We start from the raw sequence: 26,844 nt of genomic DNA, 5'->3' as shown, positions 1-26,844 counted from the left end.
TTTACCTCGTGCATTGTATAATTTGATGTAAAAGAAATAGTTACCAATGCTAGCTTAACTGTGTGGTGGTCTTCATGATATATTTATGTGTGTTTTGTGAATTTTTCAATTTGTATGATGAACTTAGGCATTTATAAATTAAGTTTTGTTGTGCAGTCTGTCCAAACAGGTCAAGGCTGCCTTTAGAAGCAAAAGAGTGTGATTTTCAGGACTTCAAATGTAGAGTTAGAGCGTCTGAACAACTATCTGCACGTAGGGTTATGTGTTTTAAATGTCTCCCATCACCCAGCTTCATGACGTGACTCTTTAAAAATTAAAATAGTTAACAACTTGTTAGTGGCATAGACCAATTCTGATTAGACTTCATCAGGGAATCTGTTCAAGATATGTTTGGTGACCAAAATATCTATGTGAATGTAGTTATATAATACTTTTGAAAAAAGTTCCTTTTTCTATATCCCCTTTAGTCCAGCCTCTCTTCCCAGACATCTAGCTATTTGCCTCTTCGCTTTAGCTGGGAACGTGGGTGCTGGCACACTATGCAGTTTTCATGTTTTCCACCGTAAGTCAGAAAATGCCTCAGACATCTGGCATCCGAGCTAGAACTATGCCATTTGTCAATAGGCGATGAACCAGACACGGATGACTAAGCTAAGTACAAATTAGCCAAATTTGGAAAAGGAAAGCATGTGCTACCACGGCTCTTTAAGGTCTGTTTCAGCTTTCAGGATAAAGATACATTCAGATAAGCGCTCTAAGCTACCAAAGTTACTAGGATGGTATGGGAACTGTAACAGTTAACATTTATTTTTTAAACCTGTCATTAAAAGCCTGCACCTATTTGGGGGACCCCTAGATCACTCCAGTTTTCTCCTGCTTCTCTACTGTATAATTTTTGGTGGACTGATAATAAGAAAAGGCCATTTAATTTTCAATTGAGACCCGTTGTTTGTCCTAGGGAGGAACCGCACATATGCTTTAGCCTATCGTACTTCAGAGGTAAAGGGGTTTGCTAATGAGGATTTTTGATATTAAGCACACACACAGGCACATACACAAATGGACTTCTCTGAGGCCGTGTTTTGTGAAATGAGCAAAATCCTCAGCTACGTGAATGCTACTAGTTGTTGCAATGTGGCAAATTCAGCAAGTTCCTTTTTTTTCCTTTTGTATCCGCACACACTGCTGCTTCCAACCTTTATCATGCCTAATGGCCCCTTTTCCGCTCCAGCAGCCTCCAAATGTTTTGGGTTTTGCTTCCAGTCTCAGTTGGTGGCTTCAGCCATTGCCCTCCTAATACCTACACAGCACCTCCTTTGGTGGAAGCGTGGCCAGTGTTCCCTAACAGCTGCATCAGGCACGAAGCCATTCCCACGGGTGTGCTGTGGGGGATTTGGTGGACGGGCATCGGCCCTGCTGCTGGGTTCCCGCCCCACGGGTCTACCAAGCCGTGCAGACAGGCAGTATTTGCAAAATGCTGTAGAGGAACGGCATTATCCCCAGAGATACTATGGGATAGACATTCTTTAACTGAAATCAACTGAAATAACTTTGCTCAAACAGCAGCTTGCTTTGTGTGATTAAAATGAAACATTAAGATGATTCAATTGTGTGGCTTAAAGGTTACCAGCAACTTGGAGGCTTTAATAAAAAGAGGTTCTAACCATTAATTTGGAACAAAGAGAGTTTTCATCTTTTTTTCAGATCAAAACTATTTTGCAAAATCTGTGTGGTTTAGTCAAATGTGCCCTTATTTACCCATCAGGTTATTTATTTATGACTGTAATGCCGGGTCCTGCTCTGGCTGTTTGCTGTTGGCTGGTAATAACAAGTACACTTGGTTTAAATGCTTTTGACTGTGCTCTTAACTGCTGCCATCAGTATACTCCAAAGATCTCTTTGTTTTGGCTTTGGGATCATACGTGCTTTTTCTGTATCATGAGAGCTCTCTATATGGTCATGTTTATTTAAAGCTGCTTATACACTGTTGTTTTGGTAGTCTCAATTCTAATGACCTCATTTTTGGGCGTAATGTGCTGTATCCCGCTACTGCCCCACACTGCCCTTTAGCTGCACAGCTGGATTAGCTATCAGCCGTTTGATGCTGTTATCTGTCTGGAAGGGGCTGAATGACCTGAGGTTGGATATAGATTCTTCCTGGGGACTGTACAGCTATGAATGTATTTGCTTCCAGAACCTCCCAAAGTGAATCTAATCTTGAAACTATAAATTGTAAGTATTCTGAAATTGGGAAATATTTATTTTAAATGAAATCAGGTAGTGTTGCTTTTTACAGCATAATAAATACATGTATCAAAAAAAACCCTGTAAAAAATGAATTTTTTTAAAAACAACCAAGGTTCTCTTACATCACTGGGTTGGGAACTCTGCTGAGCATATGGACTGTCCCCGGCTGGTTCAAATCCATTTCTAATGCCTACTCTGAGCCAGGTACTATGCAAGGTGTCACCTGGGGTTATCACAATAAGAAGAGAATCTGGTAAGGAGTTCATCCTTGAAGGTGGGAGGGTGGACAGGAATATTTCCAGTGCTCTAGAAGCTAACACTATCATTGTGCAGTTAGGACATGCTCAGTAAATATCTGTAGAACGCAATCGTTAAACATGTCCTTCACCAGGAGGGGTTCTAACCTCCTTTCATGAGAAGAGAGGTTGTTTCCACAAAGCCTTGGCATCTGTTTAGGAGGCTGAATCTAGTCCTGTCACACTAGGGTCTGCTTGGGCTGAGTTGTAAAACTGCAGCTCCTTACCGGTTCATGGGGATATGGAATGGCATTCACGTCCAATGCCAGAAACCCCTGGTCTATGGGCTTAGGGTTAGCATATGGTTTTCCAACCACAGAGATGGCACATGAATACCATGGCTGCCATTTTCAACTGTGAAAGTTGTTTGTCACAAAATAATTTGCTTTGGTACAGTAGTCAGACAGTGTTAATCGTCTGCATTACTGACACTTTAGGACTGGAAGAGACATCAGCCATCTGTAATTGAATCCCACTCTTTCATAGATGAAGCTGAGACCCAAGAGTGAGCTGTGATTCAGAACTCTTAGTCTCATGTTCTCTAGCATCCTAACACACTGTGCCCACTATGGACAGAAAACTCGGCTACTTGCATATTAGCTAAAACCTCTCTGTGGAATTTTAAAGTGAAGTATAAATGCTATAATGTTAAGCCCTGCAACATGTGGTTAAATTGAGCTATGCATATATACATGTGCAGATAGAAGCGGGACATCAGTGCAGGGGAAACAAACAGATGAACAATACCAAATATAAGAAATTAAATTATTCTTGATACGACACGAGTATCTTATTTTGGTGGAATTTTTTTAACAGCTGGGTAATCTCCCTAATTTCACTTGCTAACCCTCATAGTGAAATGAGTAAATTCATGAGTCATACACCAGATACGCACAGGGAAGCAGCCCATGAATGTGTTAGGTGGTACTTAAAAAATGTGTTAGGTTAGGAGAAGGGGTATTTTGTAGTTATATAAAGGATGTGATTTACTAGAAGATTAGGGAAGGTATGTGTGTTTTGGGATGGGAAGGATGAGAAAATTAAGTCCGTTTTTACAAAGGGGCAAAGATTGGGCATTTTATTTCTATTCTGGAGCCTGAACCTGATTCCAGGCCTCTATGCCTTCCCCCAGCTGCCTCTCCACATGTCTTTTAAAGAGTCTACTGGAATTGAGTCCGACAAGCAGTCGTGGTAACAAAAGATTGCTTCATGTACATAAAACAGGGAAAGGCTGCAGACACACCAACACTAGGGTGTTCAAGTGGTGTGATGGCATTAAAAAATACAGAATGTGCATAGTTTGATAATACAAATTTGACAGCTTCTTGTCAAAGGTACCATTTAGGTACTTTTACATTTGTATGCCCGATATAAATTTAAGAAGTCTAAAACTGCTTAAGTATGTTCTTTTTTTTCCAGTTGGTCAATCTTGTAAGATGTTTAATTTCTCAGTATAGCATACACATAACCTGAGGCTAGTTCACCAAAATTTGGAAGCTTCAGTGTGATCGATTGTATCTTTTAAGAGCTATATAGGGGCGCCTGGGTGGCTCAGCCGGCTAAATGTCCAACTTCGGCTCAGGTCATGATCTCACAGTTCGTGAGTTTGAGCCCCGTGTCAGGCTGTGTGCTGCCAGCTCGGAGTTTGGAGCCTGCTTGGGATTTTGTGTCTCCCTCTCTCTCTGTCTCTGCCCTTACCCCACTTGCACTCAGTCTCTCTCTCTCTTTCTCAAAAAAAAATAAACATTAAAAAAATTTTTCGTAAGAGCTATATAAATTCATCTTAGAAGGTTCTAAAAACCATTATTATCTTTAGCCTTGCTATAAGTGCTTTAAATGCCATTTCTATGAAATTGTGCATATTTTTATATAACATTTAAGTTATCTTCAGCTTTTGGCCATGTCTGCTTCACAAAATCTTAAGTTTTCATAAGACGCTTGTACTAGAACATATCCAGTATCTCAAAACATCTTAAGTCCCAAAAAAGCGGGGTCTTAGTCTGGTTTTGTTTACCAGTGTTTCTCAAAATCTAGAATAGTGCTTGGCTCATGGCAGGTGCTCACTATGTATCTGATGAACTAATAAGTGAGTGAATCTTAACTAACCAAAAGAAGCCACTCAAGTATATATCCCTTACCTTGGGAATAGCATCCTAGTTCAAATAGTTGTTACCACAGTTTTCAAAGCAAATTCTAGTTTTTCCTGTTTTCCCTGGATTAGTCATATGTGAAAGGAGTACTTTGTTCATTAAGACTTAATATTCCATTCTAGGTCATGGGCAATAAATAGATTTCAGTCATTTAATGCTAAATAAATAGCTCAATCTATTTATTGCCATCTCTGAAATCTCCTCCCTTAATATATTAGGAGAAATTTTTCCCACGTGGTACATAAAAGCTCTATGCTTAGCAAACCCTCTACAAATACTTAACTATATAAGAAGTACTCTTAAAACACACAAATATCCCTAAGCCAGGATCTACATGGTGGTGACTCGTTATAACGATCAATTATATAAGAATACAAACTTCTGTTGGCTAGGCAGGGCCTTATCTACTGTAGAAATACAGTTCTCTATGTTTATTACGAAGAAACTTTATATTTCCTAGATGTAAATACTGCAGATGCAGAGATGAGAACGGTCCTATTTGTTATGATGCCAGAATTCAAGTCTCCACCACTCTTCCCTGACGACTCTTCAGATAATAGTTAAGTTTAACCCGCCACATTTATGTCTAAGTGGCGATTATGTCTTTCATCACACTATTTTTTTTTCTGGCACACGGTGCCTTTTACTTTGAGAAGGTCATGGCTTTCTAGTTTCCAACATCTTTGGAGAAAAATGGCCCCTTTTGGCGTGGGCGCAGTGACTCCTCAGGAAGAGCTAGCTCCTCCAATCCTGGGATGTGGGGCTGAGATGCGGCTTTGGAGACAAGCCAGAGTCCCACTTTACATGTATTTTTAAGTTAAAAACTTGTATCAGCAGTACCAAAATTCGTTTCAAAATAACTGCCAAATGATTCGTGCGTTTGGAGGTAGCTGTGGTCAGCAAGACTGGAGCACTTTTTTTTGTTTGCTTTTTATGGTGCACAGTGCGGCTTATTCCAATAATGCCTCCTGCCTGCTGTCTTCCCCTGTCCCTTCCGCCACCGCGGTTCTGACTGTGAGCAGGCTGGGCAGGGGCAGCGCTCGGGAACGCGCTGTTATTAACCTTGCTTAAAAATGAGAACTCACACATTTTTACGTTTAATCATAAGTAGGAAAAAATGAGAAAAACATCAGACCTGTACTTAATGCCAGTAACTTTTAAAATCTTTACACCGAATGCCGTTCATAAGAGACTAACAATCGAATTTCAATACTTGTTAAGAGTAAACAAAACCTCTGGGCTGGCGCAGTAAAATGAAACCGTGCCAGGTTGTTCTCCAAGGGCAAAAATATACCAAATAGTTAAATGCCAACAATTAGAAACAATACCTTTGTTAATGTGCTCTTCTGTGTTCCTTCCTCGTTTCAATTTAAAAAGTCCATGCAAGGCCAGCCAGACTCATGTGGGTCTCATGTAAAAACCGAGAGGAGGAAAGCGCCATGTGCGTATTGTATTAAACGCAATACGTGAACTTTGGTTTTAATTTTAAAAATAGACTTCAAGAAACTTCGTCCCCCCCCAGAACAATATGGCATTTTCACACAACAGTGTAACTGTGGTGGTGACAGTGGGGGAAATGAGGGCCCGGCTACAAAGCCAGCAGTGTGTGAGTTATCCGGAGGAGCCTGTCAGACCCGCCCTGCTCAACCACTGACCTGTGTCAGTGCAGGTGAAGAAAGACGGTAAATGACAAAACACACTTCACAAAACATCAGAAAGCAGTCTAGAAAAAGCACAGGAGAGATAATGGAACCATTTGCAAATGTATTTGTCAGAGACACACATTTATCAGTGAAAAACATGCAATTCTCAATGCAGTTACACAGGACGAGTTTTCAAATGATTTGATTCTCATGTTATCTCTGGTTAATTATTTGTCAATTACTATTTTTTCTTCCAGATTTGAAAAGTTTATGCCTAAGACTAAATACCAACTAATAACAATAAAGACAAATTAACCCATTTAAGAAACAATGAATTAAATTTCTGAGTTGGTCTTAACTTCAACTTTTTGCATAAAAACAGGATTTTGCCTTGAGAGAGCTGTTGTTAACAGCCTGGCTCCCTTGAATAGAAGAGGGAAGACAATTTCATTTACTAGGGACCATGATAAAGGCAGGAGATAGGCAGCTTTGGATATTAAGGTTTAAACAGAAAAAAACTACTTATGAATTTGGAAAATATATTTCCTTCTACTGATACTAGCCAGTAACATCATGCCGTAACAAACAGAAAAGCAAATTCTCCCAAGAGAGAGAATTTGCTTTTAGCTTTAAATGGCTAGTGTGGAAGAACACGGCTTGTATCCCTGCCTCTAGATACAGGATGGCTACCTTTGATAAACAGTTTATGTACTTCTACTCAACTTAGCTCTGAACTATTCCATAGGTAAACCAATGGAAAACATCCAGCCATATTTAAAGCAGAGGGAACAAATAAGAATTCTCCAGAATAGGAGTGTGCCAATCCTACATCAAGAAGTTCCCTATATGACCATGTGATCTATCCAACAACCTGTAACAGCTGGGCATGGACTTTGTGCACAGCATTTACTAAATGCTACTAAGCCACCACCCCCCCTCTCCCTTTTCCCAAAGGATTCTCATTCTAGTCCTCATGTTTTCAGTGTTATCTGGATATTTTTCATTTCTAAAACCCACTCAATGGGGAGGGCCTTTCAATTTTACCTTTCATAAGATGCATGAAGCCCTTCAGAGTAACAGACGTTTGTGAAATTAGGGAAAAATCCACTTGCTATCAACAGGTTGCAGCAAATTTGTTCACCTTTGTTTCATTTCCCTAGAAACACAGGATGTGAAGGAACAGAGTAGCAGGAGGGAATCACAGATGGGAAGGAAAAATGTCGCCAGAGAAGATGAGAAAAATTCATGGTCTATACTGCATTCATCTGTGAAAAGATAAAATGTGGTTAAGTTTATTACACTGCTCTCATGAAATGCAGATTCATTTATTTAACACCCCTTGTCTGTTCTACAGTGGGGTAGCAAGCAGGAAGACACTTTGAACAGCAAATAACCACCATGGAATTAGAGGGCCTTCAGCATGTGCTATGCACCCTTTTTCCTGGACTAATCGAGACCTTTTTTATCTAAGCTGATGGATTATTCCTCTGCAGCCTGCCGGCTTAATTCTGTCAGTTCGTCCAGGCCACATAAAGCTTTCTGCTGTTGTGCAAGTCTGGCGGCAGAGCAACGTGGCAAATCTGCTCGTGTAAAAACGGGTGAGGCAACGCTGCGCGCTATGCCAGAGGGAGGACGGGATGTGGGGGAGGTGGTGAATCTCCTTAAAGGCCACGCAGTAGGAATGATAAATGAATGTCTTTCAGGCACACACTAGAGAAGCAGAATTATTAGGAGTCCCTTCGCCTCTTCCGGCAGTGCCGCCTGGCCAGCTGCACTGAATGGAGCCCCTGTAGGCAGTATGCTGCTCACCCAAAGAACACCAGCCTGCCACTGACCTCCATCTCAGCTCCATGCTGGGCTCTCCCCTTAGGCCAGGCGCTCTCCGCTGGGGATGACTCTGTCCTCTGGCAATGTCTGAAGACATTCATGATGGTCATGACTAGGTGTGTCACGACCCACAACTAGTGGGTAGAGGCCAGGGATGCTGCTGAACGTTCTACAACAGCCACGCCACCCAACACGAGGAAATCATGTGGGGCCCAGAATACCGACAGAAACACAGGACTAGGGGTGCCTGAGTGGCTCAGCCGGTTAAGCATCTGACTTTGGCTCAGGTCATGATCTCATGGTTCAAGCCCCATGTGGGACTCTGTGCTGACAGCTCAGAGCCCGGAGCCTGCTTTGGATTCTGTGTCCCTCTCTCTCTCCGCCCCTCCCCTACTCTCTCTCTTTCTCTCTCCCTCTCTCTATTCTCTCAAAAATAAATAAACATTAAAAAAAACCCACAAGACTAAACTGTTAAGCATAAAGGTACGCTGAGAGGAATAAATCAGGTAACATGTGCAATACCTAGTGTGGTAGATGGGAAATAGCAGATGATTAACCAATGTTCCTGTTGTACTTGTCAGCTTTGACCAGAGGCCTCTAGGAGAGTAGACTGTTTCTCATGTAGTCCCAGAGGAAAAAGTTTATTGTACAGGAAATCCAGACTAAACAAATAAGTCATCCTGCAGAAAACACTGGTTCTCTGTCTCTCTTGGACAATTTCCTCCGGAGCCTGCACCGCTCCTGTCCCTGACCATAGTCCAGAGCTGCCGCCTCCAGACGTGGCGGAAAGAGCCAGCTCTCAGAGAGGGAGCTCCGTTTCGGAGCATCTGCCCTCACGCCAGGAGATGCTGAATGGAAATCGTGGCCACGGTTGAGGACAGATGATGTGAGACAAAATTTGGAGAGTAATCCAATTCTTATTTTGTCTAGCCAGTGCCATGCCCATATTATAGCCTCTTCTAGCTCTTTTGGTCTTCTGAAGATTTAGTCTGGAGGGGTGTGTGTGTGTGTGTGTGTGTGTGTGTGCGCGCGCGCGCACGCATGCACGCGCATAAAATAGGTTTATTTCCCCCTACAAATGGAATGAAGGCAATCATCTGGAATGGCATGGAATGGCCATGGGGGGTCATCCAGAAACCATAAAACCATTTCCTGGCATTTATTGAGAGTATTTAAATTGTTCTGACAGTATCATTCCAAGAGCAGAGAGAAAGCAGTCACACTGCTTGCACAGAGTGGGGCAACTAATCCATCTTATTTTCTCAAGGTCAAGGGGAATAATGGTGATGACAGAGTTGGAGCTCTGACTTCCAAATCCCAAACACAGGCCTCTCACCCAAAACCTACTCAGTCCTGTGCAAACAGCTTTTCTATGGTGGATGTTTTGAATGAAACAAAGCTCTGCTTTTTCTGGGAGGCATTCCAGGAGAGTGGACAAGAGCATGCACACTAGAGACACATCAGGTGGATTCAAATATTCATGCCATCATTCACTAGCTGTTTGATCTTAGTCAAGTTATACAGTTTTGGGGAGTGGGGTGGCTCTTTACCACACTGTAAAAGTGAGAATAACAATAACACCTAACTCGGAAGGTGGTTGTGAAGACTGAGTAAGTTCCTACCTGTGGAGTGCCCGGTACACAGTAAGTGCTTAGTAAGTGTCACCTATTAATGATGGTCACGATGATAATGTAACTTGCATAGGAACAACAAAGAGGGTGCAAAAGAAGATCTGCCATTTTGTGGTGCCACCAACAGATGGTACATCCTTGGAACAGGGCTTTCTACATATTGTTCCATTTCTGTGTCAGGCTCATAAGGCACTTTTTAGCAGAGTCGGGGGATACCTTCCAACAGAGGGTGCATCCTCGCACATATAAAAGGTTCATTTTACACATGCCAACAGGAACAGAAGTGACTTTTTGTCATTCTCAACAATCAGGAAGGTGTAAGAAATTACAATCCCTGAAGATTTTATCCCGTGCTTCTTCAGGTGAGAAAAAAGGACCAAGAAAAAAGTTACATTCCAGAAACTTGACTCCAAACAGGTGCTATGGTCACACACACGCATTCCCTGAACACGTGGCTGAATGACCCTGGGCATCTGAACAGCGGCCCCTCTGCCCCGCTCCCCTTTGCCTTCCCTGACCCCCTCCCTCGTTACTGAGCACACGGTCTATGCAGGCCCCAGGTACACAGTGATGAAGAAATGATAGCAATAACTCAGAGAGGAGTTTTTTAAAGGATTAAACACATGTTTAAAAACACACTGGAATCGCTTCATGTGGGAAAGAGCTTAAAATTAAACACCATCAGCAAAATTCCAGCCAACTGAAAAAAGGCTTTAGGAGGAAGGATTTCAGTCTGACAGGCAAACAATACTATTTGATTTACTGAAACACTCTCCCAGAGGGAGATCCTCTCTATTGTGGACAGCCCTGTTCCTATTGTGGTCATGGCACTCATAACTCTGTCACTCCTGGAACCGTCTATTCCTGGCAGGGGCGAGCCGTACAGATTAGCTCTCAAGTGTGAAGCAGGTGAAGCCGTTTCATCGCTGCTGGTGAGGCGTCTGTCATTATCGTAGCCACCAAGGGCCAGTCCTCTCCCTTAAGAAAAACGGCACTTCTTTACCCAGACACAGCGCTGAAGTAACAGGCCGGAGGAAAACGGTTTCTTACCAGAGAAGTCTTAGCTCCTTAATATATGAAGAACTTTACAAGGACAACTTGGAAGGGCAGAAGGGGAACTTTTAAATATCTGAGATGCCATTTGGTTCTCGGAAGGGCAGAGAGCACCGGGAACAAGGCTCCCGGGGACCACGTGGCCCGTGTAAGCACACCAGGCTCCGACGCGTCACGCGGATCTAGAAAGTGCCCTGGCTGGCAGAGGCTCCTTCCAGCATGCAGCGGACAAGCCAGGGGTCTGCGGGTGCCCTCCCAGCCTCACAGAGCACGCGGTCCGGGGGCGCGGAGAACACCCTCGCGGGTACTCACCATAGTGTCGAATTCTACAGGACCCACTATCCGAGACACCTCGTCAAACTCCTCAGGAGACATGGGGAGAAGATTGTCTGTGGTCTGAAGTCGAGAAGGATGACTAAAACGGGGAGAAAGGAGAAGGAGATGTTAACGTCTAGAGGCACACTGGGACACCTCGTCCTCGGCCTGCGACGGAATCATCACTGGACACTTTCAGTTCAGCTGAGTGCGTACACTCGGACGGTACGTCGGGAAAAGCACGGATCGCGGGAGGTTCGCGTCCCCAGCCCAGCCCCTTGGGAAACGTACGGGACTCTAGAGATGTGAGTGGGAAATAGCCAGACTGGACCCTGTGCCGCTTCTGCCTGGTTGGACCTGTGTGGGAGCGTGTGCGGGGTGTCACCCTGAGAGGATGATGCCTCGGGGCGGCCCGTGGCCCCAGAGGCACCAGAGAAATGTCTGGGGAGTCCCTCATCCCTACCTTGAGGTTTGTATGCAGATAAAGCTGCTCCAGAGTGTTTTTACATGAAGGCTACATCCATTCACCCCAAGACAGTGCTGCAGGCCAAATAACTGACAATGACTTTTCCAAATTTTTTTCTACCTTTTACAAAATGAAACAACAAAATAAAAGCAAGCGGAAAAAGTGTATCTCAATCATCACTTTGGCCTTTCCTCAATTGAAAAAAACTACTTTCCCACTCTGATCAATTTTTGTTCATTTTATTTATACTTTTTCAAAGTATCAGTTTGGAGGGAACTTATAAACCTTAAAAACAAACTTGGGTGGTTTTCTTTTCTTTTCTTTTTTTGTTTGTTTATAAAGGCAGTTTAATTCTGATAGGCAGTGACACCGGGATCTCTATTTAGGATCTTTCCAACAAGTCCGACCGTGGCGGCAGCAGCAGCAATTACAACGAAAAAGCAAAGTACAAGCATCTTCTCCAGGCCCCAGCCAGGAGCAGGGCTGGATTGAGGTGTTTAAACATGGCACTCTTCTGTGTTCACTTACACTTCAGACACAGAAATCAATTCAGTCTTGATGTATCCAGTTCCTTTAGGGCCATCAAGTTCCATTGGTTCTGGAGCTGGAAGCAAACACATCGGGTACAGCTTTCCGTTAGCAGACCTCACACAACAACAGATGGTCAACATTCTTTCATGAAAGTTTTACCATTTTTCTTGACAGTCAGGTTAGAGTGCCTTAACTTTAAGGGGTTGTGACTTCCCTGCCTGGGTCACCTGAAATCCTAGGGGGGAATGTAGGAGCAAGTCAAAGGGAAGGGAGGGGAGCTCGGTACAGAAGTCAAGCTGAGAGGTTTCTCCTTCCCAGGCTTGACATCCCACAGGAGTTGGAGCCCCAGACGTGTGAAGTTCTGTCTGGTGTTCTGGTCCTGGCCTGGCTGGTGTGATACACACAGCTGTCAAGGTGAAGCTGGGGGCATCTTCTTCCCAAAGCAATTGCGCTAATATTGAGATGCCGGCTTCTAAAATGTAATAAAATTTGTTGGCGTGTTCCAAACCAGATCAGTCTAACTTGAACGTTCTGAAATGCAATTCAGTGAAGATGGAGAAGCAGGTGACCTGTGTTCTAAGCCTAGGTGTGCTCTTAACAATAATCACTAGAAATAATACGATCTAATAGATTAACTGGATTACCTTGAATGAACTCTTTTCCTTCTCCTGGGCCTTAGTTCCCTAATTTTACAGGAACAGGCTGGTAATAAACGAGTTGGCCATGGTGTTCCTGCCATTCACCTCTTTCCATGTAGAAAAGGTAACAGTGTAACAAATACACAAGACCAAAATGGACTTTTTCGACACCCCTTAAAATAAGACGTTATTTGTTCATTTCTTACTATCCATATCAGACCAAATAACATGTTTCAACTATGCTGCGTTTATACCATCTTTGGAAAGCCTGCTTGGAGCGATTCAAAAGAAAGTTCTGGGTTAATGACAGGGCGTGGGTGAAGTCTATGCAGGCACCGCGTACTTACAGGAAGGTAAGAGCAGTGTGTGTTATTAAACCCTGTCTCTAGCAAACCTTTGGATTAACAATAAAATGAGAACATAGGCACCAGGAATGACTGAACTGTGCTATTGCTTATCAGGGCAATGATTACATGCTTTCCCCACATACCTTCCTTTGGCCTGGAGTAGTATTTCCCAAAGGCATGGTCCTTATCAATATTTGGATACAGATACTTCAGGGGATTCTCTGGAATATTTTCAGCAGCCATGACTTTGTAATTGCGAATAATATCAGGGAAAGTAACAGCAGAAAGTTCTTTCTTCGTGTAGGGTTCCACTGCGTGGAAGTAAGGTTCTGAAAAGAAGAGCTCAGTGAGTCCCACGGACTATCCCAAAACACTAGAGGAGAGAAACAACACATTGCAGAGTTTGTGGATGTGAGTGAACCTGGTTAGAACTAAGCACAGTAGAGGATTTACAATACAGTACGCCCCTCTACTTCTAAATTATAATCCTTTCTTAGAAACAGGAAAAATAAAGGCAGCCATTTACTTGCTAGTAATGCAACAACACTGCATTTGTCATCATTTGGTGCAACTTGTAAACCTGGCAAGGAGAGGATTATTAAACATCTTTAGCAGCCTGAATCTTTCATGATGCATCCAACCACAGGCAGAAAAATAAATACTAATTTGGCCACCTTGGCTCAAGTCACAGAGTAAGTTAATAAAAAACAATTTCACTTTCTGGTTGTTTTTCTTTTCAGACTGGAAAATGAAATTTTTTATTGAAATAAATGATGCCAATACGTGGAAAACAATTTTTTAAACAAATAAAAAAAAGACCCTATTTACTACTTTTTCTTCTAATCCTTACTGTAATAAACCAGTTTAATTCACTCGTGGACTTATTCGCAGACTTCATTTGAATCCTGCTTCCTAACGGATCCAGAAGCTCGCTTCTGGGTGCACACATTCCAGGGGCTGCTGGTCAGGTGCTATGGGGGCTCTGTTCTACAACTTCAGACTACGCAGGCACCCTAAAGCTCGCTAGCTGGTGCTGGCCTGCTTAGGCTTTCTGGTTGCCAAGGATGTCCTCCTCCATGCCTGCTTTGCTAGTTCCATCCCTCAGTCAGCTGACAAAAGGCACTACCTGCAGACAAGGTGAAAAGGCAGCTTCTAACGTCTACTGCCTACACTGTGCCCTAACCCCAGCTTTCCTGTATTTTTATTTGGAGAAAAAAAAAAAAAAACCAGAACAAGAAAAGTATCCCATCTTGTTGCATCCTTCCACTGAAAGCAGAAGAGACATTGGAACAAATCAGTTTCTCCTCCAGTCCCTCAAATACAGCAAACTATAAGCAACTGAGAAAAGGAACCATTTTGTCTCTGTCATTCTCCATCTCTGCTGTTCAGCCTCCTCCCCAGAAACCTGTTCCATAATGCGAAGGTGTTCGGGGCCTTTTAGCCACAGAAACCCAAGGCAGAGCAAAGACGAACTTGCACTTGCTCTGTTTGAAGGCAGAGTGGAGGGCTGCACCCAGTCCCCAGGACCCCTCACAGAGCCTGCCTGCAGGTGTGCTCCCACATGGGATCCCCCACAGCGAGTCTGGAAGCATGTGCCTGTACAAAGTGGGTTTCCTCCCAAAACTGGTTGCCAGTCATGCTGACTCACATCCTTCATCTACAGATAACAACCCTGACGAAAAGAGAAGAACCTGGCCCGGTCTTTTATTTATTATTTAAAAAAAAATGTTTATTCATTTTTGACAGAGAGCAAGCAGGGGAGGGGCAGAGAGAGAGGCAGACACAGAATCCAAAGCAGGCTCCAGGCTGTGAACTGTTAGCACAGAGCCCAATGCAGGACTTGAATCACTAGCTACGAGATCATGACCTGAGCCGAAGTCGGACACTTAACCAACTGAGCCACCCAGGCACTCCTGGCCTTGTCTTTTAAAAACCATCATTTCCACAGTACGTCCCAGGCAGTGAATCACAAATATTCAAGGCAATGTATTAAATCCTATCTGGGAGGCTCAGTAGGGGGTAAGTGTAGGATCTGTAATTTTATGTCAAAAGCTCATTATTTGTACAAGTTGATTTGCAGCGATGAGGAAGGACTTTCACGCGCATGGTGCTAATGGAGGCACAGGCCCTCACTTACCCCCTCCGTTCTGGGACCGCTCCACCCACGTGAACGTGATGGCCCCTTCCCGGCAGCTCTCACTGAACCGCAGCAGGAACGTCCCTGGCTGCTGATCCTTCAGCAGGGCACGCTCTCGCTCCTTGCTGATAAAGCCCACGATACACCTGGGTGTGCAAACAGATTGAGGAAGTACTCTGAAATTCAGCCAGGTTTTGAATTTTCATGCAAACTTACAAGTGAACTAGATTACTGAAACTTGACAAAAGAACATAGGATAAAAATGTGTATTTTAGATGTTTTAAAACCTATTTAATTGACACTTGGGGATGTATTTCACTTAGATACTTGTATGCTTAAGTCTAAAAAATTCATTAACACAGTGCCAATAGGATGCGACAGATGATCAATAAATATTTGCTGGATTAATGAGCCTTTTATGTTTATCTGATGACCTTTTTTTCACTTGATGATTTTTACAGGCCATGAAAATGTCTGAATTTCTGCATCTTATATACTGGAGAGAAAAATTCAAACAATATATTTCTATGTTCTAGCACTTCTGACCAAGTTAAAGCCTTTGTTGAAGCATCAACTGACCGTGGAATAAGTTCGATAAAAACAACTCACCAAGCTAAAAAAGTTTTTCTTCTTTCCTAAGGGCAATATGGTACATAGGTACTTAAGAAATTCTGTTAAATGAGTGAACGCATGAATGGCACTAAAACGTTTTTAATTAAATGTTAAAAATACATATGCATAATACTATGCATATGCATTAAGTTTAATCTGATGAGGTTCCACTATCATGAAGCCCTGAAGGGATGGCCTGGAAGCATCCATTTCTGTGAGATGCACACCAGTCTTGTCAAATAATGAGGTCTGTCCAGGTCAGGCCTGTCTCAGCCTTACAGTAAGGAAGTGTGTGCTAAAAATAGGTTTCAAAAATACATCTATCCGTGGCCCTTACCCATCATTCCAGAGAGAGAGCAGGTGTTTTTTAATGAGTTCAAGGATGCTTTCAATCCAAAGCCAGAAAGGAAAATTTTTGTCATTTATATTTTCCTGCAAGTGTACAAACGCACACATTAGGAACAAGGAAATTCAAAATAGTGACTTACCAGGCCTCTTCCCACCATCAGATTGGATTTTAATTTGCAAAGCCTGCCCAGCTGCCAAAACTAACGCCGTCCCCTCCAGAGCCACCCCTCCCCTTATCAGCTTGCAGACACCAGGCTATTTCCTGGGCCAGGTTCTGCTTCCCTCTCTAAACTGCAGCGAACCAGCCAGGGAATGACCTCCAGGGTGAACGCAGAACAAAAGCTGCCCTCGTACTAGTAAAATGCAGTAGCCTGAGCTTGTCAGCACCGTCTGGTGACCCCCATGGGGTCTGATTATTCCCTTCAACTGGTCCCTCTGCTTGAGCAGGGTTGGGGAAACTCATCTGGCCCATCAGGCTGTGCAATCCGGCACAGAGCACACATTTCTCATGAACGGGGCTAAAATGCTGCCAGGCAAGGTATCCGTGTGAGTAAACACAAGACTCATTTCAGATATGAAAGAATGTTATCACACACACAGGCCCTTCCTGTCCGACTCACACTTGGAGACTGACCTTCTCCACTGAAGGAAAGTAAACAACTTGCCCAAGGGGTTCCATGGGCCAGAGACAAACATGCCAAAATAAGCACACAGTTAAATCACTACCACAGCAAAAACTACGAGAACCTCAACAGGGAGCGAGCACTCAGAGAGGGTACGACCCAAGGGCACCCACCTTACAGAACCTCGTCCACGGAATGAGACCATCGGGGCCAGCATTAGGACCTAGCCAAATAAAAATAAGCTGTTTCAGGAAACAAAACACTGATTCTGAAGCTTTGGTTACACTGATAGCTCTTGTATTTCCTTTCAAAGAAAAGAGCCAACACCCCAAAGAGGAAGACTGTATGTACGCGGTTGATATTCTCAGACACATTAATGCTAATCAACTATGCTTTCTGGAGAAGCCTCAGTCGTCCCTCTCAGTGCAGTATCCTCTCCCACTGCCTCCTCCTTCCTCAGCAGGCTCCCCTCCCAGTGGTCCTCCAGAGCTCGCTCAACCTTCTAACTAAGACCAAGATCACCCCTAGGTGATCTATTTAACTGACACTTGGCTTTTCAAGCTTATCTTGGATATCATTTGGCACTTCTCTCGGCCCTCCTCCAGATGGGACATGGACTCGGGAGGCTGACGCAAATCAAAAGTCAAGGGAGAGAAATGAGGGGGAAGGAAGCCTAGAGGTTGCCAGCTACATGAATTAAAGCAGCCAAGGCTGTACAAGGTGGTGAACCCATCACCTCTCTTTGCAGAGAACCACAAATAAGCCTTTATAGGCAGAAATGATAAGTCTTAATTCACACCAAATAAGGAAATGGAGCAATGTAATTTCTTACATCTTCTTAAATAGTGTAAGACCCCACTGTGACAGTTACATGGCCACGAGAAGGCACTGCTGAGAGCTACGTAGTTAGGAAGTCTACTGGTATTTGCAATACACACAATTCTCCTGTACAGAAAGCAAATCTGGAAAAAAGCTGCCTATGGATTTTTAAAGAAATAGTTCAGATAGTCCCATTCATCCAAGATTTGACCTTGAGACTAGCAGGTCTCGGATTGCCTTATGTGGAAGACTAATAAATTCATGATATTAGCTCCTGAAAGAGAATTATCTATCATGGCTGGATCCTGCCAATCATGCAAAACTGCTGCTCAAGGATTTCATCCTGATGTGGACAGTGTCTCCATGTACCTGGGCCACCTGAGGCAAGAGTCTTGGGTGTATGCTATGCGGTGGGTGGCCCCAGGACCTTACTTATTATTCTTACCATGCTGGGTACTTGGCATTTTTTCTCCCCAAGGTTAATAAGACTTCATCTTTCTTATCAAGGAACTTCTTTTAGCCACAACTAATGTATTTTACGTAATTCAAAAATATTTCCCTTAGGAAACCTGCTCAGAAATGTTAATATGAGATAATCAGGAAATGATTCATTTAAGTCTTTTATCAGATCTATACGTCCTTCCAAGGTGAGCTATAGTTCTCATTTAGCTATAATAAGCTGCAGCTGGAAAAGCCCACACATTTTTTTTTTTTGACACTCTTCTATCTTGAACAAAATAGACAGCAAAGAGGGAAAAAGAACAAATTGAGATATTTTTATAAATTTCACTTTTTATATACATAAAAAGTTCATACCAAGTAGCTTCTCTCCCAGCATGTTCAGCTGGTCCACATTGAGACCTCTTTTGGTGACAGAAGAAAACTGCCAACTCAGCACCTCTGAAAGCTGAGACCATCGTGCACAGGGCGGGTTCAGGAAGAAGGACAGATTCTGGAGAGAAAACACCCAAAAGGTAAGGTCAGTGGTCATAAGCAAGGCACTAAAACATGGATCTGTCTCAAAGTTAAGTTCTGGTTTCTGTGACACACAGTTTTCACAGAAGAGAAACACAGTTGATTCTTGTTATTTGCAGATTCACATTTGTGAATTCAACCTACTCATTCAAAGTTACTTTAACCCCCAAATCATTACTCACGGCACTTCTGGGCTCATTTGTGAATGGGTGGACATATCAATGAGTAGAAAGATTTGAGTCCCCAACACGTATGATTCCAGGAGAGGTCAGACAAAGCAACACTTATCAAACAGAGCAACTGCCTTCTTGTTTCAGCTCTTATGCCATAAGCAAGTGTCCTTTTTGAGGTCTATTTAGTGCCATGTTTTTTGCCTTTTTGTGGGTTTTTTTGGTTTTTAAAAATTTCATTTTTAAAATGGTCCCAAGTATAGTGCTGAAGTGCTGTCTGCTGTTCTAACTGCAAGATGGCCACAATACACCTGTATGGAGAAAACACATGTGCTAGAGGAGCTTTGTTCAGGCATGAGTCAGAGTGCTGTTGGCCGTGAGTTCAATATTAATAAGACAACAAATACATTACGAAGGTGTCTTTCAACAGGAAACACACAGCAACAAGGCCATGCGTTGAGCAGCTCAGTAGCAATTGCTCAGTATTTGCTAATTCAGTGTTCACGGTGACTTTAAAGAATGTAAACGCATTATATAAGAGACTCTTAAATATAGAGAACAAACTGAGGGTTGATGGATCGGGGGAAGAGGGGAAAATGGGTGATGGGCATGGAAGAGGGCACTCTGGGGAGGAGCACTGGGTGTTGTATGTAAGTGATGAATCGTGGGAATCTATCCCCGAAGGCAAAAGCACACTGTATACACTGTATGTTAGCTAACTTGACAATAAATTATATTAAAAAAAAAAGAATGTAAGTGCAAGGAATAACAAGAATCAACCATAATTAATCAACAGTGACTATCCACTTTAGAATGGAGCATGCGTAAAAGAAAAAAAAAATGAATGAAGCATGCTTGTTTAGCAGATGTATACATTTTTAAAAAATAAAAGCAATAAATGAGCTCTTCCCCAGTAAAAGTTGTAAGAAATCTATTGCCTGAGCTTATTCACATAGAAGGAAAACCATAATTCTCATTTCTAATACATATACATGCTTCCCTAACCCAGAATTACTCAAGATCCCTAACAATGTCACTCCAGTTATGTCACTTTTCTCTCAACATCTGGTCTTCAGGGACTCTTTGAGATGCACAGAAGCTAGACCCTGGGGTCTTCGGTTAACATCTATACAAAAGCAGGCGTGTATTCCATACCCTGGGTTCTGTCACCAGCATGTTGTACCACAGGATGGAGGCCCAGCCACTCGGGAGCTGGCTGACATTGGAGATCACCACGATGGGCAAAGAGGTCGTCTAAAAGATGACAAAGACCTTGAAATCGTCAGAATCACAGAAATATCACCTTCAGACTGCTGTGTAAGCTCAAAACCAACCAAGGGATTACTTGTAAATTTGCACGTATTTTATATTTGAAAACTAAAAATGTAAAGCTAACTTCTTTTGTTCATAGTTTATTTTTGTTAGATCTTTCAGTTAAGAAACAAGTCTCCGTGCTTTGTATAAAAAAATCAACATAGGACATCTCAAGGTGAATTCAGCTCTCCAGCTTCCTGAACCATTCAATTAATGTCAAGGTAGTATTAGCTGAAAAATACCATCTTTTTTTAGCAATTAAGTAAATGTGTCTAAAACAAAAATTGAGAACAAACACTGCGCCTAACAGTTAAATGTAAAAATAAAGTTTTCCGTGTCTGAAGCATGGAAGTCTCACCTCGAGGTCAATGACCAAACCAGGCTGGCACAACTGGGTTTCAAAACTAAGGGAGTGAAGCTCTTCTGTAACGATGAGGGGGCCCTTAAAAGAGACAAGGAAGAAAAAAGGAATACAGTGATTCACATACACATCCTGCAGATTCCAGGAGCCTAATACGCACTGCAACAGGCAGCAGGAAGCCTGAACCCAGCTGGCTGCAATTCAGAAAAAAATTCCCATGTTCAATAATATATGCCCCAGTTCTAACGATCGTATATCAGTGTTCTCTCAAAGATAAGATTTCTGTAACCATGGCAAGGGTTATAGATTACCAGAAAGAAATGTGGATAGGGAAACAGCAACTTGTGATGGGTTTATTTGTGAGGTGAAGCTTCCTGGCTCTCAGCCCTGCTCTGCCCACTGCCCCGCTGCAGCCTGAGGCAGACAGGGCTGGAAAGCGTGCATTCCAGGTGTGATTATTTACTGGAAGGACTGATTTGCAAAAGTCTGGCAGGTCATGAGTCCTTGGTTTAGGTAGAAATACAACAGAGTTCTTGAAGTGTTTTGCTACAAACGATCGCATGCAGGCATCATGACTTAGAACCAGAGGGGAGCAGCAGCTATCTGTGCTTGCAGGAGAAACTAAGCCCTCAGAAAGTCACAAAGAGAGCAGAGATCAAAACCAGGGCTAGATAGCACATCTCTGCACTGCCCGGCCGGGGCTTGTCCCACTCTGCCACACGAGCACTACTGGTCACGGCATGGAAGGATGGTGTGCTACGTGGGCATAAAGGCTGAAAACGTCCCAAACCTCTGTCTGTAGTTTATTTCTGAATATTACATTACAAATATAATTCCTCGAGGATCCGGCTCTAAAAGGGAAACTGACAGAAAGACCATTCCGCCAGGCAGGGAATGCAATGGAGAGAAAACCCTCTCGCCACACTTCATTTTCAGCATGGGAGTCCCCAGACAAGCCTCTAATTCCAGCTGAGACAGTAATTCCCGGGTACCCTTAGTAAAATCTTACAAAGTTCCCATGATTCACTTTCTTCGCCTGTGAAATGTGAGTAGCACAGAAACCCATTATACCTGTCCCACTGTGCTGTGAGGGTCCAGAGGTCGTGTGCAAAATCTTCTGACAACCATAAAGCACGAATGCAGTGTTTTTACTGCTACCACGGATATACCGTGTCCCAAAGCTCACTCACTGCTCTTCCCTGCTGGGTCTGAATCCCTTTTTGAGGTGACCCCCGGCCACCAGGGGTACTGAGCCAACCTCCCCGGACAGACCTGCTGGTTAGAGACCATTCACAACAGAGAAAGACTCACCTCATTAGTTCTGGTGCCAGCATTTTTCTGTTCTTTCAGTTGCTATAGAACAAGAAACCATCTTAGTAAACAGCATGATAACAGTCACAGTTGCTGTTTTCATCTACAAACAAACCAAAGTCAGGACTTAGAATAAAGGATGTGAAATTATTTTCAGGGTGCAGAACAAGATATGAAATGACCCTTGTGTGGGCCCAGGAGCCTAAGTGTCTTTTTCCAGCAGCCTGACATGACACTATGTGAACACCAGAGTTTGGAAGGATCCCGGGGAATCATATCCTGCTCCCCTCCCCCATACAAGCTTTTCCAAATGATGCCCCTTAACCTTCATCAGTTGTTTCATGGTCCTCAGGCTAAGGGCACAGCTAAGACTGCCCTCCCACGGACTTCAATCCCTGAGGTTTTAAGGAAGCATTTTGGAGCCCCGAGAGCAGCTCTGGGCATCCTCAGACTCCCGAGTCTGGAGTGAGGCTCTCCTATGAGGTCCAGCTTCACTCACCATGGGTTTGCTGGCTTACAAAATGGTTGCCAACGAAAAGGCTGCAGGTTCCAGCCCAGGGAGCGCACAGGGCGCAGTGCCAACACATCTGCACAACAACCGGCAGCCTCTGCTCCTCACGGAAGTAGGCAGATAGGCACCGCTTGCTTACAACCCCTGCTGGATCCCTACCCCCTGGAGGAATGCAGTGGAGGTAGTGGTTGTGGGCAAGACTACCAGGAAGAAGGGTGCAAATCCTGGGCCGATGAGAGACTCCTGGGGTCGGTCTCACCGGGAGCCGCCAGGATGTGGGAGCAGTACTAAATCCCGAGGAAACTGCAAGAGTCTAGAGTGAGCAAGGTTGTAGAGCACCGAGAACGGACAAGTTATGCGCACACTGATTTATACGGCGTGTGTTACCGAGAGTGCCACATCCCGAAGAAGTATCTCTGGGGGACAGGCTGGCAGAACACAGTAACAGAACAGTCCTGGGGCAAGGAGGAGGAACAAAGGTTCCCCCACATGCTGGGGAAGTCACCAGCCGCAAACTCTAGGAAGCCTCCCAGGGGGTGCCGTCTGCCTCGCACCATGAACCGAGTGCCACTGCACCGGAAATAAAGTCCTAGCAAGCCAGACGCCGCATAAAACACGGAAAACTGGTCTCCCTACCAGGTGTCGAAATTCGGCGGCCAGACTTCCGTTGGTGGATTCCTCCATGTTCATCACTTTTGTATGTGTGCCCAGAATGTTGAATTTTCTAAATCTACAACAGAATATACAGAGCAGAGATGCTTAAAAGGCTCAGAACTATTAAACAAAGCTAGTAAAATATAGTACAAAGTACTTGACATACCCTTTTACTGTATTTCTCTCGTTCACATCTCTGAAAAAAAAACCAGTCATATATGTATATTTAAATTTTGAACTGAGCTTTAACAAAAATATGAAAGTATACCTATAAGTAAAAGACCAACACGAAATCTACACCTGTGGGTTTTCTGCCATTTCATTCACTCACTCCCTCCCTCCCTCAATCAACCACTACTAACTCTGCCCAGGGCGGCGGAGGGACTTGCAGCAGATAAACTCTCTGGGCCTCACGTTTATCATCCGTACCGTGAGGTGCCAACAGCACCAACCTTACAGGATTTGGCGAGGGGTAAGAGACAACGGGTAAAAGAGCACAGAGCACACCCTCCATAAACGTAAGTCAGCTACAGTTAGGGCTACGTCCTGAGCAATCACATACCCGGTGTGAGGCCCCATGCTAAGCACTGGGGCAGCAGAGAGCAATCTCTGCTCTTAGAAAACTAAGGGAACTTCCAATGTGACAGCAGAAACCTTCTTTTTATTCTCTACTATCTTTAATGCTTTTATGAGAGTGCAAGAATAGTCAATTATTGGGGGAAACTGTCTAGTTTAAGTTTTAAGTCTGAGGTTAAATCTTGAGCAACTTTGCCTCTTATATAAATTTAGTGATTACTCAGTCACGTTCCAGAATACCCACGTTATCTGTGAGGAGTAGGCACAGATTAGAAAACATCAGCACACTCACAGTTACATGGGTTAGCTTCCTTTCCTATCTCAACTAGAAATTCAACATTTCTGTGAATGACCATCACCATTAGCTATGTGAGTGACCAATTTTCCCCAGTTTTAGAAAAGAAAAAAAGAATCTGAAATGAAGGGAATGAACAGTGTGACACAAAGCTTCCTTGTCAGAGCTAAGAAGAAAACTCAGAGCTGGAACGAGAGAAAAGACAAAAGAGCTGTAACAAACCAAAAGTGAGACTGAGATAGAGCACAGTGTGGTAACACACATAACAGCCACAAAATCTCTGCCACACTTCATTTCAAGACATTGAGAGTATTTCCCTTGAACTTTAGGCAACTCTGACTTGGTTTTGCCAATAGAATGGATGGGAGGGATGCTGTACAAGCTCCAAGTCTCGCCCCAACAGGCCTCTCATGCTGCTCTTCTTACCCACCTGGGATGCTGTCACTATGCGATAAAGCCCTGGCTTGCCCTTGAGAGCCACATGGAGAAGGGCTCGGTTATCCCAGCCAGGACCTCAGACATGTAACAAGTCCATGCTGGACCACTCAGCAACAAACAAGCTGATCCAGCCCAGAAAGACCACCTACTGCTCACAGAATAAGAGAAAGGATAACTTTTTGGGTTTTAAGCCACTAGGTTCAGGGTGATTTGTTATGTAGCAAAAGCTGATACACAGAGAAACCAAAGATGATGGCAGGAAAGACAAGGGCACAGACTATAAGAAAGAATATTGTTACAGGGCGGGAAGCTAGAACACCAGAGGAAACCTGGATTATCATAAATGGTCTTGAAACTTGCTAAATCAGTACGTTACACACAAAAAACATTAAATGTATCAAGGGTGGGGCAGAGATGGGAGACAGTAGCTAGGTCAGTGCTAGTCCAGGTCTAAGGTCTAAGGGCAAAATGGGATGGGACTGCTCCATCTAGACCCCCTCTGAGAGACCCCACCCATTCCCAGGTCCCTACTGCCCAGAAGAGACAAGGGTGGATCCAGCAGGCTCCACACAGTCCCCGCAAAATGCTGTCATCGTCATTCCAGAAACGACCCCACAACTGGCCGCAGAATCACTGCAGCCTCGAGGATCCTCAGCCTGTGTTTGATCACAGGCCTCTCCTCCTCTGGGGCTGGCCTAGGAGGGAGGTGGGGTAGTATGCAAGACTTGATCATTACAAACTCATGTGCATAAAATACACTCATTCTTTTGTTCACTTATAGTCTCAAAAGGCACCAGCATGTTATCAGCTCTAAAGGAAGCTCCCAATGTCCAGAATGGGAGCTATCAATTTACATCTCCTAGGATCACTTAGGGGCGCCTTGGTGGCTCAGTTCGTTAAGTGTCTGCCTTTTGATTTCAGCTCAGTCATGATCTCTCATGGTTAGCGAGTTTGAGCCCTACATCAGGCTCCGTGCTGACAGCGCGGAGCCTGTTTGGGATTCTCTCTCTCCCAACCTCTCTCTGCCCCCACCCTACTCGTGCACTCTCTCAAAATAAATATATAAACTTAAATTTTTTTTTTTTAAATCTCCTGGGATCACTTATAAATAGCTCTAGTGCATCCATCCATGTTTGGTTAACAAAACCAGCATTTCAATAGTGTATGTATATTAGATAATATTAAAGATAGCTTACTTATCAAATAAGACTTTGACTTTCAAATTATAATTCAGCTCCTGCAATTTCACCAACAGTCTGGAACAAAAAATAAAAGTCATTATTACTTTAAAAAATTATTAGAGTTTATTTATTATATCAATTCCCTATTGGAGAAGGTTTCACGAATCCTCACTCCCTCCAGTTATTACAAACAATAGAATCAACATTCATATATGTCAACTTGGAATATTTTCTAATTGTATTTGCAAAATAAATTCCTGGCTATGGAATTGCTGGGGCAAAACTGTAACACTAAATTCTGATAGAAAGCATCACTGATTTTACATTCCCACCAAATGTGAGTGAGGGTACCTGCTTCCCTATATAGCCTTGCCAACACTGGGTTTTATCAAGATTTCTACTTTTGGACAATTATATGGGTGAAAAATTGCAAATGTACTTTTTACTAAAACTTGTGGCTAATGTTTGTTCTCTTGGGAAAAAATAAGAACTTTTATCCCTAATCAGGAAAAACAGGTTAACATCGGAAGGAAGGAACGTAGGGCTAAGATGTGCATGTGTCTTCTCTGATGAGCTACAGACCTCAGGAAGAAGCCCCTCACTGGTCTGCTGCACTTAGTGGGGCAGGCAGATGGGATTAGAGTTTTAGTGTCCCTTCTGGCTGTGAGTTCTGGTCCCCCGAGGGTGCTTGAGTGTGGTGCTATAAGACCAGCAACCAGGAAGCAGCAACTCGGGACCTCGCTCAGCAGCACCCCAGGAAAGAGGACCAAGGCCAACTCTGAAGGCCAATGTAGCTCTTCAGAGTCCAGCTGCTCATCAGTAGAAGACTAGTTAAATAAATCTGCCACTCAAAAAAAAGAAAGATAAGCCATGGTCTCACATGGAAACGCTTCTACGATTTCTTACTGAAGAGAAAAACAGGCTGAAAAACATGTATAGCAGAATCCTTATTTTTAAAAATAAAATACTGTATATTATGTACATGCATGTGTGTGTATCTATGTATAAAAACATATATATGTGTGTGTGTGTGTGTGTACATAGACACACACACACACATAAATGTATATATGTATTTGCATGGACATGGACAGAAATCTGAGAGTACTGACACTAGGCGTTTACCATGGTGGTCTACAGACAACTTAGATCACATGCAACTTTGAAAAACTGATGAAAGCTATGAGCCCATTCACTAAAAAAACATATGTGTCATGAGTCCATATTCACACACACCACATATGGTTGCAGGGTTATGTAAAGCCTAGGTTACAAGCTTATACTCAGGAGAGCATGAGGCTGCTGGGAACTTTTACTCTCTACTATTTCAGTTCTGCAATTCTGAATTCCTTTCTATAGTGAACGTGCATTACAT

The 26,844-nt window shown here is 43.4% G+C and overlaps 1 protein-coding gene across 2 annotated transcripts in view; it reads right to left on the bottom strand.

The window, feature by feature from the left end:
- Positions 1 to 6,437: 6,437 nt before the first annotated feature.
- Positions 6,438 to 26,844, bottom strand: part of STAT1 (signal transducer and activator of transcription 1) — a 42,739-nt gene continuing 22,332 nt past the window's right edge. Inside the window, exons 12-25 of one of the 2 annotated variants that reach the window (XM_047872526.1) lie at positions 25,485 to 25,544; positions 23,146 to 23,175; positions 22,962 to 23,055; positions 21,815 to 21,856; positions 20,501 to 20,584; positions 19,984 to 20,082; positions 18,500 to 18,635; positions 17,038 to 17,087; positions 16,231 to 16,325; positions 15,282 to 15,427; positions 13,288 to 13,473; positions 12,157 to 12,232; positions 11,160 to 11,262; positions 6,438 to 7,601 (exon numbers count right to left, since the gene is read on the bottom strand). In XM_047872526.1, the coding sequence (XP_047728482.1) occupies positions 7,587 to 7,601; positions 11,160 to 11,262; positions 12,157 to 12,232; positions 13,288 to 13,473; positions 15,282 to 15,427; positions 16,231 to 16,325; positions 17,038 to 17,087; positions 18,500 to 18,635; positions 19,984 to 20,082; positions 20,501 to 20,584; positions 21,815 to 21,856; positions 22,962 to 23,055; positions 23,146 to 23,175; positions 25,485 to 25,544 (1,216 nt within the window). In that variant the 3' untranslated portion in view covers positions 6,438 to 7,586. The remainder of the gene's footprint in view (positions 7,602 to 11,159; positions 11,263 to 12,156; positions 12,233 to 13,287; positions 13,474 to 15,281; positions 15,428 to 16,230; positions 16,326 to 17,037; positions 17,088 to 18,499; positions 18,636 to 19,983; positions 20,083 to 20,500; positions 20,585 to 21,814; positions 21,857 to 22,961; positions 23,056 to 23,145; positions 23,176 to 25,484; positions 25,545 to 26,844) is intronic. The other variant, XM_047872527.1, reaches the window with a different exon arrangement.

This window comes from Prionailurus viverrinus, chromosome C1, assembly GCF_022837055.1.
Source record: "Prionailurus viverrinus isolate Anna chromosome C1, UM_Priviv_1.0, whole genome shotgun sequence".
Classification (NCBI taxonomy): Eukaryota; Metazoa; Chordata; class Mammalia; order Carnivora; family Felidae; genus Prionailurus; species Prionailurus viverrinus.
This window is presented reverse-complemented; position numbering and strand designations above follow the sequence as displayed.